General features: G+C 31.1%; 1 protein-coding gene across 1 annotated transcript; it reads left to right on the top strand.

Moving 5' to 3' along the window:
• Window positions 1–3324: 3324 nt before the first annotated feature.
• On the top strand, window positions 3325–17445 carry LOC148623798 (26S proteasome regulatory subunit 10B). Its single transcript, XM_088565910.1, has 12 exons — window positions 3325–3458; window positions 4711–4790; window positions 6990–7029; window positions 9900–10020; window positions 11029–11143; window positions 11455–11604; window positions 11914–12037; window positions 12974–13035; window positions 13742–13862; window positions 15457–15537; window positions 15751–15822; window positions 17259–17445. Exons 1-12 carry the CDS (start codon window positions 3365–3367, stop codon window positions 17375–17377), a joined length of 1179 nt encoding a protein of 392 aa, XP_088422036.1. The 5' UTR covers window positions 3325–3364; the 3' UTR covers window positions 17378–17445.
• The last annotated feature ends 2439 nt before the right edge of the window (window positions 17446–19884 follow it).

Below are 19884 nucleotides of genomic sequence, written 5' to 3'. Positions count from 1 at the left end.
AAAAAAAAAAATGGCAAAATTAAGTGCAGGCAAAAGCTTTTTTGCCTAACGGCAGCTACGCGCCTGCCGTTCATGAAATGCTTCACCACCAGAAACACAATGTAACATACGCTTGATAATCAAAGAGTTCCGTGAAATAATCGCTTGTTCAAATAACTATCTCGTTTCTTTAAACCAAGACCTAAAATTCGACTTAACTGTGTCCGTACCGCCTCGATTTTGTTTCACCGGTATCCTCGTATCCATACCCCCAAATGTGTGTCTGTACACGGTGATCATAAATGCTTACACTAGTGTTAAAAATAAATCTATAAGGGGTAAGATGTTTGTAGGAAATTCTTATTAGTATTACGAAGTAGACAATAGAATTGTCCATTATGATACAAAATTCGAGATGTTTCGATGTGTAATTAATAATTTGTAGAGTCGAATTTTTGCGATTTTTTATGAAAACTTTGAAAATTCAACTTTTAGCAGTTGATAAATTATGATTATGAAAATTGCCAAAGACATAAAAAAAACAACTCCAAAAGTATTACTCTAGCAATGCTAGAGGTTGTCTGGCAAGCTATTTTCTGACTTGATGCCATCCTCCAACCTCTTACGTTGTAGGAGTACCAAAAGTATCAAAAAAGAAATACAACATTTGCCATTTTTCTCTTAAGCAGAAATACTCTATATATAGGGGTTTTGACGTTGACAAAGTATGACAGTTTAGGTGGTTTTTCGCTGTGGTATTTTGCATGTAATTCAAAAATCGTAAATGTGATTGAAACCTTCCTGATACCATTAGAAAGCTGGGACATTGTGCTACTTCTAAAGATATCCGAATGTGTTCTTCGTACAGAGTTTCAAGAGTTAAAAATAAAATAAAAAATCAAGAGATTTTGTACCACATCGAAGTGGCCAAAAATATAATGCTTCAGAAATTGATTTTCTAATACTAGAAAATGGGTTTATTGTATTCAACTACAATATTTTTTTAATATTAGAAAATCATTTTGTAATGTTAAAAAATGTGACTGACTTTGCAATATTCCAATGTGTTTTTTTTAATATTGGAAATTCATTTTCTAATATTACAAATTAAGTTTCTAGTATAACAAATTCATTATCTAATATTAAAATTAAATTTGTAATATTACTAAATGTTTGATATTTTGTAATATTACTAAATCAGGAATTTGTAATATTAGAAAATGATTTTTTTTATATTACAAAATGAATTTCTAATATTAAAAATATTTACTGATATTAAAAAATGATATTGTAATATCAAATAGTATGTATTTCAATATTACAAAATAAGTGTTTTATAATATTGAAAAAGGACTTTTTAATATTACAAATTTATTTTCTAATATTACAAATTTATTTTCTAATATTACAATTTTTTTTCTAATATTACAAATTCATTTTCTAATATCACAAATTCAATTTTGTGATATTTTGTAATATTACTAAATCAGGAATTTGTAATATTAGAATTTTTAATATTTACAAAATGAATTTCTAATATTAAAAATACTTACTGATACTAAAAAATGATTTTGTAATACCAAAACAGAATGTATTCTAATATTACAAAATAAGTGTTTTATAATATTGAAAAACGATTTTTTAATTTTACAAATTTATTTTCTAATATTACAAATTCATTTTCTAATATTATAAATTTGGTTTCTAATATCACAAAATCCCTTTTTAATATTGAAAATTCAATTGAATTTCAATTATTAGAAAATGATTTTTAATATTAGAAATTGAATTTCAATTATTAGAAAATGATTTTTAATATTAGAAATTGAATTTCTAACATAAAAAATGGTTTTGTTGTATTCAAATACGATTGTTTTTAATATTTGAAAGTCGTATTGTAATATTAAAGAATGTGACTGATTTTGCAATATTGCATAGTGATTGTTTATTATTACAAATTCATTTTCTAATTACTAAATGTGGGATATTTTGTAATATGACTCAATCAGGAATTTGTAATATTAGGAAATTATTTTGTAATATTAAAAAAATGTTTTGTAATATTACAAAGTATTGATTTTTGTCCACTTCGGCTAATCTCTTGTGTCATCGGTGGTAATCAAAACAAAAAATATCTCCAGCGCAGAATCCCAAAAGGGATTATACTTTGGCTTGCCATATAGATTACTAATAGTTCTCGGTTACTGAAAATGAACTAAAATGCAAACATGCCAAGAAATCCTAAAAAAAATTCTGGGGTGCGGTTCTCCAAGCTATCCTAAGATATGTTCCAAATCACGTCATAAGACCAACTTTAGGGTGGAGTTAGGACCACCTTATGGCAGTGTTAGGTTGTGTCTCGAAGCTATATCAGACATGTCTAAAATTAAGACGTTATAAAGACATCCTAAGTATATTTTGTGAAATGTTTAAATTATTATATATATTATGTTTTTATTAAAAAATATTAAATATGGGTTATGGTTGATATTGTTATATCAAATAAACAAAAATGCATATATGATAAGGCATGATGATCCGGCTATGGATTTTTTCCAAACAAGTTTTGTTTCACATTTTTGGTGAACAAAAAACAAATGAGTCTTTTCTAATTATATGCATATGAGTGACTTTAAAAACCGAATGAAGTTATTGATTTTTCGATTGTTACATATATGTATTAGAAATAGAAAAAATAGTTTTTTTTTGTTTTTTTTTTGAATAAATGAAGTGTCACTGAATCGTTAAACATTCAGGTCAAAGTTTAAAATCATGCACATTCCTTAAAAATATGTTTGAACCGACGCATGCCGGTCATTCTCTGGCAATTTCTTTCAATAAGATGATCCTAAAACACCTATTAGTCGTCCTAAAGTAAGGATGAAAATTGCGACTCGTCTTAAATTATGATGGATTCGAGAACACGACTTAGGACAGAGACGAATCCTAAGATAGTCTTAGGACACGTCTTATTCCTAAGATACCTTCGAGAAACCCACCCCTGGTCTGCTCACCCTACAGGCACTAATTATATTTGGTAACGGGATAGTACAGATAAGTTCATTAATGTATTTATTTTCTCAGCAGGGTCTCTTTCCAGAATCCGGAGCGGTTTGAAATCCCGGCATGATATTTGTAATTTGGGGGCATTTCTGTTGAGTGTTAAAACAGTCAACTTTCGTCTGAAAATGTTTATTTGCCTAGATGTCACAGTAACTGCCTGTGAGTTTTGATTAAAACATGCAACAAATCCTTATAATAAGTATATACCGTTTTAAATTTGTTTTACCGGTTAATTGTGGTACGAGATGGAAATGGTGTAAGTCAACCCTGTTTCCTTCTGATTATCTCCCATTATAGTACTTCCGCCGCTTTAATTGACAGAATGGCAACTACAGACAGCGCTCGAGAGAAAGCTCTTGCTGACTACAGGAAGAAGCTCTTAGAACATAAAGAGCTTGAAGCAAGACTTAAAGAAAGTTAGTTACGATTTTTAATCATCGCTAATTGTTATGGTTTTATTCTATTGCGAGATAAAACTATCCAAATTTGCTTTGTCATTCTTAATCAATTTTGGAATCGCAACATTCAGCGTTGGAGATATTTATAAATTGTACAAGGACCATTTCTTAAAGGTCAGACTGGCATTGATTTTTGGGATTATGACTAAAATTCTAATAAATTCGGGACTAAAACGTTTTCCTGGTTTTCTTGGCATAGCTTGAGTAAATGTACACTGATCACTATGTCTGAATTTGTATAACAAGGTTCTATACCATTACAAGAAGGTTTTTGTTGATTTAATCTCTTTCCTGAACTTCCAGGCTTTTCAAAGCATAGGAGATGTAGCAAGGTGAGGCTTTGCCTTTGGTAAACTTACATAGAGCCCTGAAAGCTTATTGGAAGTTTGTTGCAGCTTCATTCTTTATTTATAGAAAAAGTACTATTTTGAACAATCTTTTGAACAGATAATCATAGGCATTTCAAATATTAATTTCTTAGTTGATGTTTATGAGGCCAAAAAAAAATATGTCTGTTTCGGGTTTCCTGGCCGACCCTAATACATTTTTTCTCCAAAATTAACAAAATCTGTAATTTCTGCCAATTTCCGGTATAAAATGGATCATTTCTGGTAAAACCGAAAGTACGTTTAAAAACCAGGTCACAAGAGCGTTTGAATAGGAGACTGATTTATATCACGTAACTCCAAGTGTATTACTGATGATGAGCACAATGGAAGCCACGAGTGTACATATATTTTGTTCAAAATTCCTACAAAAAATAAGTGTATTGTAATAAAAGACATGATTAATAGGTGTGTATGTTAAAAATTAAACTTTCTACTTAAAACAATACACTTTCATGACTTAAACATGATGCTATTTTACAAATGTAGGCTCAACTTTAGTGGAGAAAAAATAAAATGAAAATGCCTACCTACCTACCTACTCTATTTTTGGGAGGAATGTAACCCTAAATAGACATTTTTTTTTGGCCTGATTGAAAATTAAGGATTTTTCCATCTCAATATACATATCATAAATTGGTACATGTAGTTCCAATATTAGATTCCTTCACTTAACCAATCATATTAAAAGGTAATATCACACTGTAAATGAAAATGGGGATATGACCTTATTATTTATGAATAAATATTATTAAAATCACATTTCAGGGATTTCTTACTGTTGAGTGTTGTATTCCCAATTAATTTTTCTATCCTAATTTTAGTGAGAGAAAATGCCAAAGAGTTAAACAAACAGTATGATAAGTCAGAGAATGACTTGAAGGCTTTGCAGAGTGTTGGTCAGGTTTGTATTTTACCAAAATTATTTTACTATAATGTTCTCGGGGAGTGTGTCCCTGCTGTACTAGAATTCTATTGGTTTTTTTTGTGACAAACAGTCAAGGGGATTGGGGAGGGGGCATATTAATTTCCCCCGTCTGTCCGCCCGTCCGTCTGGATTACACATGATCATGGCTTGTCCGGTTATCTCCTCGTACAGTTTTTGAACTACATCTGAATTATTTTACAGGATATTTCTACACATGATGAAGGTGTGCAGTGCCAAAGGATTTTGATTTTCATGAAATATTATGGAAATTGGTGATAGTTACACTTGGTACACTTGGTCATTTTACTCAGAAAAATATGGATCATGGCTTGTCCAGCTATCTCCTCGTACAGTTTTTGAACTCCATCTTAAATATTTTACAGAATATTTCTACACATGATGAAGGTGTGCAGGGTCAAAGGACTTTGATTTTCTTGAGATATTATGGAAATTGGTGATAGTAAGACAGTCATTTTCATCAAAAGTAGGGCTATATGGCTTGTCTTGGTATCTCCTCCTGTAGTTTTTGAACTACATCTAAAATATTTTTGGCAGGATGTATCTACACATAGTGATGGTGTGCAAGGTCATAGGATCTTGATTTTTGTGGAATATTACGAAACTGGGTGATAGTTGGACTTTGGAATATTACAGAACTAGGTGATACAAATGTAGTTGGACTTTGTAATTTGTCAGAAATATACCCCAAGCAACAAAGTTAGGGATTTGTTATTGGGGATATTAATATTGTTTAGGTGTTAGTCAGTCCATCCATCAGTTCTCGTTTTTTCATCGCAAGTATTTTTGCAGTGCTTAGCCTGACATACCAAGTATTTACTGCATCAACCAACAGTACATAACATGAATCTGCAAACTATTTCTTCATACAAAAATAAATATGTTCTTAATTTGGCAAATCTAATGAACGGGGGCATCTTACAGACACATTTGATGTACTAAAAAAAAATCATTACTAACAAATGTCTGAAATGACGCTGGAGCTCCTGTGACAAACAGGGCTTCTAGTTTTTTCCATGTGTTATTGTCTGTTTAACATCATTATCAATAATGTGACAAGGATATATTTCTCGAAATAATTTACCAAGATAACATATTCCTTGCATTATAACAGCATTTTAGATGCTCAGCTGAAAAGGGAAGTAAATTTATTAATGTGTTGTTTACCTGGGCCAAAGAAAAATGAGTCTTGGTCTCTTTCAACCCGCTGGGTCATTCTTTTTTAACAAATTAAAAAATAAAAAATAGTAAAAAAATCTGCTGGGTTGTTTTTCGGCAGTGTTTCTATAACAATTTTATTTTTATTTCTGGTCACCAATCTCGATCACCAAAGTGCTTCCATTAGATCTGTTTCTTATGTGAAATGTTTTTCGCACCTTGAATAAGATTACAGTTCTTCGAATTTGGACAAACTTACACAATGACTTAAGTTGCAAATCAACAAACTGAATATATGGATTAGAATGCAACTGATGTGGTCTAGTATATGTCGGTGAAACACAAGAACGATTAAACAATAGAATATGTGGTTAATCATTCGGGAATAAATACCACCAAATTCCCGACAGTTTATCAACATTTTAATCAAGAAGATTTTTCAATTCTTTCTATGAAAGTTTGTATTATCAACATGCCTCTCTTGTTGCTCTAAAAAAATCCCTGACTGCCTGGTCATATATTTTCTCCCATGTTAAGGGAAGCCAACAATCATTTTTCTTTGGTCTTATCTATATCAATCATTGTACATGTACTTGATTTATATGGTCTTTATGGGCCCATAATATGAAAAAATTAAATAGTTTAGTCAAATCTGATTACATTGTAAAAGTATTTATACAACTTTCATTTTTAATGTGAAGGATTTTGACATGGGAATGGTTCAAATAAATGAACCAGATTCAGCTTAATCACTGGAAAATTTAAGTATTAGAATTTGTACTTGTTTGAATTGACATGACATTGACAGTGCAAACCTAGTTAGTTTTATTTACACCCTTACATTAAGATGTTGTTCAGTCCATGTGGTACAAAAGCATTTACTATCAAGTGGTGAAGTGCTATTTAAATGTTCTGCCATGATGTATAATTAATGTGTTTTTTTTTCTATTTTGATGCAGTTTACTTGTATGGAGTATTCATGTGTATTTTTTGTTATAGATTGTTGGTGAAGTCCTGAAACAGCTTACAGAAGAGAAATGTAAGTTAACAATTCAATACTGGTGCTGAACATCAAGTATATTCCTTCACCCACATCCATAGACAATGAAGGATGGCTAACTCTCCTATAAAACTTCATCAAAATCTGTTCAGCAGTTTGGGAGTAGTTGTGATTACAAGGTTTTAGCATGTAAAACCTTTAAGAGTTTCACATTATGAACCTTGTAAGTGTGACTTCTCTTGATGCACAAGAGATTTTGGAGAAATGTTATAGAAAGTCTAGGCACCGGACATGTGTGTATTTTAAGAGTATAATTATTGTTCAATGCCACCAAAGGGAGATAATCTAACTTAAGAGGTGATATATTCATTATTAAAACCTTGAAAATGATTCTTCTCCTACTCCACACAAAGGATTTTGATGAAATTCTACAGATAGTTCAAGATATGTATATATGCATGAAGAATTATAATTATCTTCCAAATCCTTCAACAAGAGATAATCTTGATATCTTGGGTCTCACTAACCACTTCCGGGTCAAATGGCTACCCCACTATGTAGTACCAAAAAACAAAAAAGATTTTTATCAGTAACAGTGACTCATAACTTGACATCATCCATGAAATACTCAAATAGTTACACAGCACAGACTTAGAATCACACAGTAATGAAATAGGTATGATATAAATTGTTGAAATCAGTTCTTTTTTCATAATTATTTATCATAGGTATCAATTTGGTTTGACAAGTTAGTTAAAATTGTAATTTTTCAGTAATTTAGGGAAAATATCACTGAGGGACATGATATAAAAATGACCATTTCTTTGTAGTTCTATGTCTGATTTTGATAGTTTTGGTCTTATTGGACTCACAATACCACAAGCTTTCATAAAATGTAAAAAAAGAAAAACAAACTCTTAAAATGTTTTTAAGGTCTCATTAACCACTTCCGGGTCAAATGGCCACCCTCCTATGTAGTACCAAAAACACACTGAACCTAGACATATGCATTGTAAGTGCATTATTTGTGTGTATTATGATTAAAAGTAGTCAAAATAAAGCTGAGAATGTGTACTTTAAAATCATATATGTTATTAACTACAAAAGTGTATGAATATTGTTTACATGTGTGAGTAATTTGCCTCCATGCTGTCAGTTAGCAGAACAAGTAAAAATATGGATTTTCAGTAAATTTTGTGAAGAATTTCTACAATCATTGTACCATTAGCATAATGATTTTGGAAGTCTTATTTTCCAAGCTTCGCAATGGTATGCAACTTTAAGATGTCATTTGTCCTGGGAATTCACAGTGAGACTTTGAAAATTACTTTTTTAACATGTAAAGTAATGGAAACGTTAGAAGTGGTTAGTGAGACCTTGGACCAAGTCAGTTAGGAGCTGGAAGTATTCTAGTGAGAGCTTGCCTGAAGTATTTCTTTTTAACGTTATTGATAATTGTTGTGTGCCTTTTTTTGTCCCTGTGTAAAATGTGTCTTGGGCATTAGTTTTTACTATGTTAATACACATGTACATGTGTATGTCTGTCCCATGATTTTAGTAAGCTTTTACAATGTACTTGGTGTCTGGTAATGAGTTGAAATAAGGCAATTTCAACAAGATGAATTACACCATTGATAAGACCATTAACTTGATCACAAATAAACCACCTGTTTAATGGACCTCTACCTCTGTAAGAGTTTAGGTGAACTTTTTCTGTGCAATTTTAATATGTGTATGATTTTTTGTGATGGTTTAACAGTAAGCACAGTTGACCTTTGTGTTCTCTTCCCAAGACAATTAAATCTCGCACAATAACCTGAATATTAGTTGCTGGTTTTCGATAAAATTTTACAACAAAGTATCTTACTACAGTAAGAAGGTTGGTATTGATTTCTGGGGCCTGTCATTAAGAATCAAGGAGCCTCAAACAAACATCAGTCTAAAATTTCAACTGATATTATTTTCATTAGGTGTATTTATCTCTGTACCACATGGTTCCATACCTCAAAGGTTAGACTGGGATTTTTTAGGGAATTACTATATTATATGTATAATCCATAAAAGCAAAAAAAAAGCAATTTCTAGTTTCCCTGACAACTGCTTCAGTCAGAATGAAAGGATCACTATGATACTGTACTATTTGATAACATAACACAAAAGGAAGATATGATTGATTCTGAAAGTCATAGGTTCTAACCATTTAAGAATTAGGGGCAAGAAAATAAGCAATGTGTACATAAATTGCCTATTTTAATGCCTAATAGCAAATCTTAAAGTTCATTATATTAAGAACTTTATGCTGTGTTTAACATTTAAAAATAAATTAAGAGCAATACTATGTCTAGAATTGCCACTTCTTTTTCAGGTTTAACCTCTGTGGGTGTATCAAACTACATTCTGTTTACATTTTATTTGTTTAGTATTACTTAAACAAACTTTTTAGAATGACTTTCAATTTGGTATCAAGTTTCAGTTATACTTTCAAGTTTCTCTTCCTGCTAACTGATCTTTCATATTTTTTGGTTGGTTAGAGCAATACCATCTTCTAGTTTGTCAAAGTACTTGTATGTTTTCTTATTATCCCCTTGATACAATATCATGAAAGAGATGTGACTTTCATTGTCTGGTATACATTTTTTGTGTTGTAAAAAAATGGTTTTTAAAATCATATGGGTTTAAGTCAGTTTAAATAAACCCAGGAGATACTTGATTTGTCTGCAGTATGTTTTCCAGAAAGCAACACGTTGAACTGCAAACAAATATAATTATAATTGCTAAGTTAAGTTCAAGTAGGTACAGTTTATCTAAGGGGAATATTATTAAAATAATATCCTCCTGCCTACCACACTTTATTGTATGTGGATGGATGAAAATAAATATTTAGTTGACCTTACTTTTCCTTTTTTCAGTCATAGTTAAAGCAACAAATGGACCACGATATGTAGTAGGATGTAGACGACAGTTAGACAAATCAAAATTAAAACCAGGCACAAGAGTAGCTCTCGATATGACAACTTTGACAGTTATGAGGTTTGCTCTATTAGTTTAAGTGTAAAATATAGTTTTCTGTCATATTTTTTTTCTTTAAAGACATCCATGTAAAATTTAAAAATGCTGAAAAGTTAAGTGATAATCAGAACAGTGAAATTCCACTCACTGTATTTTGTTGAATGACTTGACATGTCAAAGGTCTTACTTAAACCCTGGTGGTAGTTCTTCATTCAGTTTTTGTCTCGCTTGCAATGAATGTTGTGAAAGGCAAGACTGAGGTATTACTTTTCATGTTAAGTTTTCTGATTAGGTCAGTTAAGTATGAACCACGTATTCTAGGTAGATCATATTTGGTATGCAGTTGCATTAGCATCACTTAACCACAATAATGCATCCATTTCATGCATATGCTCCCACAGTCATGGTCTATTGACTTCAAAATGTCAAATTTTACATGAGGAATCAAGTTTTCTGATAAGGTCAGCAGGGTTCTCAATAAGTGCCGGCGACCGACGATTTCACCGTCTACTTTGACATTGGCGCCGGCTATTTTGTTGCTCAAAAAAAAAATTAAGTATCTATTGGTAAATGAGGGCCCTCAATGGTGCATTGTCCATAATATGTAGAATTAATAACAATGTCACCATCAATTAAGTTTTGAATAACAGCATCCATGTGCAACAGGTGAGACATGTCTCTTTATGATTACAGTTTATTAGCACGGATCGACACTAATAATAGTCTGGTAGTCCTGGGCCACCCTAATTTTGGAGAGTACTACCTAAACATTTTTCATGGTAGTCTTATGGGCTATCTAAATTTTGCCTTATTTTTCATGAGATCTAAAAACAGAACTGTCATTACAGCCTCTGGACTACCTGTTTTACATCTGAAGTGGTTCTGTCAACCACCAAACTAATGAAAGTTGGTGTCAAGTCCTGATTAGATAGTCCAACTAAGTTCAAACATAAATTTATTTTAAAGAACTAGACGACCCAAGTAATGTACTTTTTTTATACCGGTATTCTATATCCTGTAATTAATTAGATATTTGCCAAGAGAAGTAGATCCATTGGTATACAACATGTCAGTAGAAGACCCAGGTGATGTAAGCTATAACCAGATTGGTGGTCTTGGAGAACAAATCAGAGAACTCAGGGAGGTAATTATGTGTAGAACCAGGAACAAACATGGCCAAGGTAGGCCTTAGTCTGAAATCCATATGACTTCAACCTAATAAAAAAAGAATTGATTTCATTTAACAAATTGCTTAATATCTGTTCACAGGATTACTCTCGTTGTTATTGAATTTTTTTTTTCACTGTTAATAACTATTTGTATGCACTCAAAATTTAAGATCAATTGGTTTTTAACTGGTATCAGCTTATATAAACAGTTAATAAGTTCAATTTCTAACTATAGACAATGTATCATAATTAACATCAGAAAAGCTATCATTTTAAAACACTTTAGGTTATAGAATTACCATTGATGAATCCAGAGTTATTTCAGCGAGTTGGGATTACACCACCTAAAGGTTGCTTGTTGTATGGACCTCCTGGTACAGGAAAAACATTATTAGCTAGAGCTGTGGCTAGTCAGCTAGATGCAAACTTTTTGAAGGTAGAATATTTAACTTTTAACTATTATTTCTAAATGATTTCTAAGAATTTTTCACTGAAAACAGTGTGATAAGTTTAAAACCTTTTCTGAAGAATGTCAAGTATCTATTGAAATATTTGTAAAATTTTTCAATAAGAACAGAGTTGTGACAGATACAGACATGAAAATGTTCTTGAAATTTCAACTGACGAAAAAATTGAAAAATGAAAAATTGGTGGCTAGGCCTTTTGAGATGGGACAAGCAGGGATGAGAATCTACAAATTAACTTTACCTGACCTTAATTACCTATTTATTTCTTTTATATCTAGGTAGTTTCCAGTGCTATTGTTGATAAATATATTGGTGAGAGTGCAAGATTAATCAGAGAAATGTTTGCTTTTGCCAGAGATCATGAACCCTGTATCATTTTCATGGATGAAATTGATGCGATTGGTAAGAAATCAATGAAAAGTTATGAATGGTTCTAGTCTATATAATTTATATGTTTGTGCTACTCTTTACAAGAAATGTATAGTGTTGTTAACCAACATTTTGCAGAATGTCTATGATATACTGAATTGACCTTCCACATAAGGAGTAAATTTATCTATTAGGATCAGGTGAATTAAGACTTAGTAAAAAGGGTAAATTTATTTGTTGTAGAATAATGGTATGATGCTGTTGTCATTAGCCAGTGTCCATAGGCATAAAGAACTAGTAATTTGAGTATAAGTCTATAGTTCTTTATGAAATTGTATCAACAAAAGGAAGACAAGGGGTGATTTTTGGGATTGTGACTTTAACCATTTAGGAATTAGGGGCCAGAAACAAACATTTTCATTATATGTGGACAATAATTTGACTAAAAGTGAATGGATTTCTATGAAATTGTGGCACAAGGTGCCATACAATTAAAGGAAGACTACCATTAATTTTTTGGTGATGGTGACTGGAACCATTCATGAGTAAGAGGCTTAAAAGGTAAAATATTTTTCCTGTGTCAAATATTTTTTATTGCAATCAACAAGCTTGAATGGTGTCTTCATACTTACCCTAACTGCTTAGAGTTTGACCTCTGAGATTGTATCAAGCTGTGTCTGGCATTTTATTCACGTTTGAGGTAAAATTCACTTACAAAACTTTGATTAATTAAGGAATAATTAACTGAGGATAATGTTATTCCAGTAATGCTGAATGTTGCAAGTCTCAACATTTATTCAATAAATACTCTATTAACAATCTCATAATCATTTCTTCAATGACTTTAAATATGTCTTTAACAGTATAAATAATGTTGATGTATTACGAAACCAAAGGACAGAAATTTTTTTTTTGTTGGTTTTAACATATTTTCATGGAATTTTATGTTTGTAATTTAACTTTTTCCAGGTGGAAGAAGATTTTCAGAAGGTACATCAGCTGACAGAGAAATACAAAGAACGCTAATGGAGGTACAGAGCTTTTGAAATTTTTTCTTTAATAGAAGGTTACTATTACACAATGCTCTCTTATTATGTTTTAACCTTTTGAAATTGGGGGTAGCTTTAAATCTTGGGAGGGCTTTGCTAGGGTATGTTCTAAATACATTATACATACCATTTTAAAATAATTAATGGAAATAGTGAATAACTAAATATGATTAGGAATGCCAAGATTTAGCAAGTGCATGTTAAAGTGTTTTGGTTATCCTATTTATCATTGATTTTCTCAATGATTTATTGTGATTTTCAAACAAATTTAAAATTTTGCAATTGACTGATATTTCAAGGCATTCATGACATTAAGTAAAGTTATCATCACAAAAGAAAAGAATTGTGATGCTTTGGTGGGAATTTATTTCACATGTGATTTATCAAAATTTATTACACAAAGTACATTCACGTATCAATAAAATAGTTGTCCAGAAATTACTACAATTAATGATTGTTTGTCAGTCTACTTGCTTACAAAGTAATGTAATCACTTATCTTCTGTTTGAAGTATAAACACAGACAGCAGGTTGGGTATCTGTTTTGGTTCTAATTTCATCATTTTTCCTAGAATATGAGGTTGATATGTGATTAATGATATCTTTCTGATAAGTGATAAAAAATAGTTCAATAGCAATTAGAATATTCCTGTGAAAAGATATTAAGCAATTTTTTTTTCTTTCTCTAGCTGTTGAATCAGATGGATGGTTTTGATGCATTGGGTCAGGTAAAAATGATAATGGCTACAAACAGACCTGATACACTAGATCCTGCTTTGTTACGTCCAGGAAGATTAGACAGAAAAATTGGTGAGTTTGGTTAATAAGATATTGTATTACAGTGACTATGCAAGACAGAAAGCTGTGAAACATTAAGGGTGAGTTTTCAAGTTATATAAGATGGTTTAGACATCTTTTATGTCCCTTTTACAACGGATTGATGATGAGAGTAATTTCAAGTAATATGATACAAGTTTTAAAACTTTTATTCTTTACACATACATTAAATATAAACCATCATGAAGTAGAAATTTCTCTAACCATAGTATTATCATGTTTATAGTGAAAACATATAACCAAACTTTACCTGAACATCAATAATGTAACATATTTTGTCTCTGTGACTAGCAGATTCACCTTAAGATTGCTATTATAAATTTTCTTAATTGAAAATGACATTGTCCATGCTCAAAACAGTTCTGACTGAGTTGAAAAACTTAGGTCATTGCATATAATTTGCATTATTCTCATTTTGCTAAGAAAATAAACAACAGATCAGTGTTATTTATAGCACATATATGTTTTATACAATACCACGAATTGAAAATCTCAAAAATATTTTGGTTGGCAGAAAATGTGCTTTATTAGATTTTGTTAATGTTTGTTACTAGTATATGAAACTCTGCAATCCTTCATTGACACAATTTAAGATTTGATTTTAATCATTAACTAGATGGGATTTAAAAAAAAAACATTATCTCCCTATTTGCCATAAAGTTTTTAATATTAGAATTAATATTGTGTAAATTTTTGTGGCAAAAATTTCTGGATCCATTACTTGAAATAATTTAAAATTTGATAGACAGCTACAGATTTGTATTGTGTGTAACTTCTTGGTTTTGTCCTGTTTGGCAAAACCTCTGCAACCCTTCATGGGAATGATTTCAAGTTTGAAAATGTAACTCATAGGAAAACTTGCAGGTTCAGTATAATTGGTATAAACAATATAAGTGCGATTGGAGCCTTAAGTGTTCCTTCAAATTTTATGACTTTTGAAAATGTCTGTGTTCTTATGACACATTTCTTCAATTTTTTTTTATTGGTACTATAGCCATACTGGAAGTGGGATGAATTGGCTATACTGCATGTGTCTTGTGTTTTCATTCATTCTTCTATTTGTTCACATATTTGTAGATATTATTATTAACTTTATTTATTGGCTTTAACTGAATGACTCATACATTGTTTCCTTATAATACACTAAGTAACATTTTTAAAACATTAAGGGGAAAAACTTTCATGAAACAAGTTCTTAACTTAGGACTGGTATATAAAAGTACAGTTGGATCACAGGTTTAGCTGTGTCATTGATATGAGTTGTACAAAAATATCATAATAAACTTCATTTTCCTGTTTGATGGGACTTAACTTCTTATTATGAACTTAAAATAATAAGTGAGGTATGTTTAACATGGCTTATTATGGGACCCATTTTACTACTGAATTAGTCATCATTAAAATAATTATGTAATTGTGTTGTCTTGAGAGGCATTTTTTTTAAATTTTACTTGGTTTATCAGAGGAGGCATAAACTCAAGATTAAAACAAATGCCTTCACAAACATCATGGTCATCTGGACTATTGTGATATCATTCAAATATCTTTTTTAAAAATTTTTTTCCAGAAATTTCATTACCAAATGAACAGTCCAGACTTGAAATTTTGAAAATCCATGCACAGCCTATAGCAAAACATGGAGAAATAGGTTTGTTAATATTGTCATTTGAATTGATTTATCATTTCTATTTCGAAACAATTGTGTATTATGTGAAAATGATAAGGTTGAGGAATTTCAATATGATTTAAATCAAGAATAATATATCACCGAAAAGAAAAACTTTGACTTTTAAGCCATTGTCAGTATCTGATGTACAACTATTGACTTAAGTGTGTTATTATTATGTTATTACTTGATTAGATTGGGAGGCAGTTGTAAAGTTATCTGATGATTTTAATGGTGCAGATCTGAGAAATGTGTGCACAGAAGCAGGTAAAACAAAACAAAACAATTAATATCAAAGTATCAACAGTCCATTACGGACAAAAGGGACTATGGTTTTAGCTTCCATCTGTTGGTCATTTGTTTTTCTAATGTTCTTTGAGATATTGACTTTAACCTATTGAAGTTACAAAATGACTGTAGGAGACTTAATGTCCTTGAGAGGTCAAATTTGATTCTTTGTACTGCTTTTGTTTGTTTTTTTTTAAACTGTTAATGATAGAAGAAAACTGAAATAAATTGTTGAAAAGCCCTACAAAAGATTCCTTGGTTTTAGGATTACTCCTTTTTTGAGTTATTGCTCTTGAAAAGAAAGATGATTTTTTTTGTGCAGTTTTTAGCTGTTATCTTGAAACCCATAAATGGAAAGAAAGAGCATTTCAATTGATAAATGATTCTTATGAGAGAACCACTTCTTACAATAGTTATTGCCATTGAAAGGCAAAACATTTTCAGTTAATAGCTAATATCATGAAAACCATAACATATAAAAAGAAATTTTGATCCATAAGATTGTCCTTATGATGAGGCCTACAGAAGTTTTAAGTAGTGTTAGGATATGCCTGAGTAAATGAAAAATAATTTTATATTTTTGTTCTGTTTGTTGTTATTATCCATGTGAGAAATTCACCCTCTTTAAATTACCTAGTTTTTATTTTGCATCCAGAAGGGGTTTGTGTATTGCTATTTGAAATACTCTGAGAATCTTGTTTTATATCATCTTAGAACAGTTGGACTGTAAAATCAATGTTTTAAAAATTATTTTTGTCTAGCCTAAAATGACAGTCAAGGAAGGTGAGAGTAAGGTATTACTTTTCTAGCTTCGGTGTCATCGTCCACATTAAGATTTTCATGTAATGTGTTTTTATTAGGTCAGTTTAATATGAACAAATCATATTAGGTCAATCACATTTGATATGCAGTTGCATTAACATCACTATATTACAACTCTATCTATTTCATGCATATGCCCCTGCAGTTGAGGTCTATTGACTTTGAAATATCTTTCTGATAAGGTCAACTAAACATGGATCACTTGTACTAGGTCAATTTTTTTGTATTTAGTTGCTTCAGCATCTTTACTTACAAGTTCCATTATCTCTATCATTCATATGCCCAACAGCCACAGTCCATTGACTTTGAAATTTCATGTCACTGAAACATCAACTTCACTAAAATTCAGAAGTGGTCCATTTGTAGAAAAAAAAGACATGAAATAGATCTATGCACTAGGTTCTAGTCACAATGGTGACATATACAATGCATTGTAATTGTAATGTTTTTAACAGTATTCTTTGTATGAATGAATAAACGTTCATGCCAGGGCTTATAAGCATTCTGAATTGTTCAATAGATAGGTATAGTTTGTTTAACTTGAATAAAAATTAGATTTGTTAAATTGTATTCATTGTAATTTTATATTTTAGGAATGTTTGCTATTCGAGCAGAAAGGGATTATGTCATTGAAGAGGACTTTATGAAAGCAGTAAGAAAAGTTGCAGACAATAAGAAACTTGAGTCCAAGTTGGACTATAAGCCTATTTAGACATTGAGTGATAAGTCAGTTATTGTGTTGTTTATATATAAATATATAAAGTAAACTTGAAAACTCTCTTTTGTCTTCATATTTATTAAACCTTTCTGTCCTTTTGACCATGTTCGCTTGTAAGTAATTTTCTAAATTTTTTTTGACAAAAAAAGACTAAACCCTACAAACTAAAGAAAAACATTGTCTTATTATGTCGTATTTTCTCTTTAAAAGTTAAATAGGTATTCTAAAATGAATTGTTTGCTGTCAAACTGTACAATTTCTATGGAATCAGCAAAATTCATTGTAAAGGGCATTGCAATATCTCAGGAAGTAATATGTTGCTAGGGGTGATATCAATTATTGATTGCTATCACAAAGCTACCAATACCCGTAGTTAACCTTCAGTTTGTATAACTTGTAGAAAGCTTTTTGTATGAAATGCAAAAAAATGAACTGCATCTTCCAATCAATTAGGAAGTAACTTATCCTCATCAATTCTGGTCTATTGTACTGAGCCATACATTTAAACTAAATATTGTAGATTGTAATAGTGAAAATACAATCAGTAGATCTCAGGAAGAATCAATGTGTCCTACTTTACCACCAATGAACAACTGCATGACTACTTTCAAGTAGCTGTTAATTATGATGAACTGAATCTTTAAAGTTAACCTATTATAAACCAGTGATAGCCTAGCTTGTACTTTGCATGTCAATAAAAAAAAACATTCTTAATTGGGCATTCAGTTTCAGTTTATAATGGGCAGGTCAAGTCCATCTTAAGTTTCATTAATTGAAAGACTTCAGTAAAAAAATAGGCAAAATATGTATGAGCATTCATGTTTTTACACGGCTGCAAAAAATATCACTGTTGTATGATGTAATGGTACTGCCATTGTCTATAGACACATGGTTTTTGTGCAAAAACTTAAGTATAAGTAAGTGGATCTAAATAGAATTTTACAAGGACCTTAACTACAAAAGGAATTTTAGCATTGATTTTTAAAGTTATAGCCCCAACTGTATGAGAATTAGGGGCAGAAAGCAAGTGGTACTAGGTTCCATAAGGTTCCATTTTACAAAAGGAAGGTTTAGGTTGAATTTTAGGGTATTACCCTTTCTGGTCAGGAATATAAATAGGATAAAAACAAGGCAAAATCAAGTATTCCTAAGTTATGTGTATGCAGTTGTATCGCAAGGTTTCATATCAACAACGTAATGCTGGGATTGATTTTAGAGATGTAAACATATTCATGAAGGAATAAGGCGTTAAAAACGACATATTTGTTGTTTCTGGGTATACTGATCTGTTGGGAATTGTAAAAAAGGATGAATGTTTTTATGGATTTAAAGGGTTACCGCCCACACAGAACAGGTAAAAAAAGGCATTTTCATCAAATTTGTATAAGTTTCTTATTATAAAGATCTATGACTACTTCAATTCTAGTCAAAATCTTGTCAAACATCACAATAGAAATTAGGACCTGTATCAAGTTGGAATAGTGTGTCTATATTTGTCTGTATTGTTTGAAATCAGACTTCCAGTCATATGAAGCTGCCCGCAAAGCATTTTTTTTAATAATCTTGCATATTTGTACAGGTTTTTAAACTTCTTTAATGTACCAGTTTAATCTGCATGCATTCTCAGCATGAGTGAGTGATTGTACTCCTATAATAACTGATTTATGTCCATAAATCATTTTGTACTTTTGTAGATGGTGTAATTACTACTCAAACCCTAAACTAGGTTTAATAACATCTCCATACCAATACAAATGGAAATGTAATATATGGTGGGAACTAGTCCAAGAATTTAAGAATTTGAGCAGATGAAAGCTGCAAGTCAAAAGTATAAAGATTCAATAAAAAGCCTTGCATAGTAGACCATAGAAGTCAAACCATAAGGCTGGGATTGGTTCTCCAAGTTTTTACTTAAACTGTTTATAAATGAAGGACCAAAAAGGACCCAGAAACAGCCATTTTCATGATGTTGGGACGAAATGTGAATGGACTTCTTTAAAATAGTATAACAAGATGCCATTCCACAAAAGGAATGCTGGGATCGCTTTTGGGTGTTGATTTGATCTGATAAGGAATCGGGGGGCCAAACAAGCATTTTCCTGATGTACACAATTTAGTGACTTACAATTCGGTTGGTCACTTAACTTTAAAACCGTAAGTCATGCAGACTTGGGACCTTCACTGTTGATCTTAGATGATATGTTGTGAGTGAATGGATCACTTTGAAATTGTAGGTTGGGAAGGATTTTGCTTATTAAGGAAAATGGGGCCAAAAAAGCCACTTCAATTCTAATATCAAATTCTTCTCCTGTGTCATATATTAAATTGCAATCAAAATTCAGAGCTGTATCAAGCTTGAATGGTGTGTCCACACTTGCCCAAAGTGCACCCTGTCTTATTAACCTTGCAGTACAATTTCATAGAGATCTATACACTCTAACTCCAACAAGACCAACTGTCTAACAAAATTATGTGACCACAAATTTTTGTAGTGTAAAAAC

Source organism: Perna viridis, chromosome 2 (assembly GCF_037379345.1).
Source record: "Perna viridis isolate PV_CMFRI_1.1 ecotype Kerala chromosome 2, ASM3737934v1, whole genome shotgun sequence".
NCBI classification, from domain to species: Eukaryota; Metazoa; Mollusca; class Bivalvia; order Mytilida; family Mytilidae; genus Perna; species Perna viridis.
The sequence above is the reverse complement of the archived record's forward strand: the minus strand, read 5'-3'. Positions and strand labels throughout refer to the sequence as shown.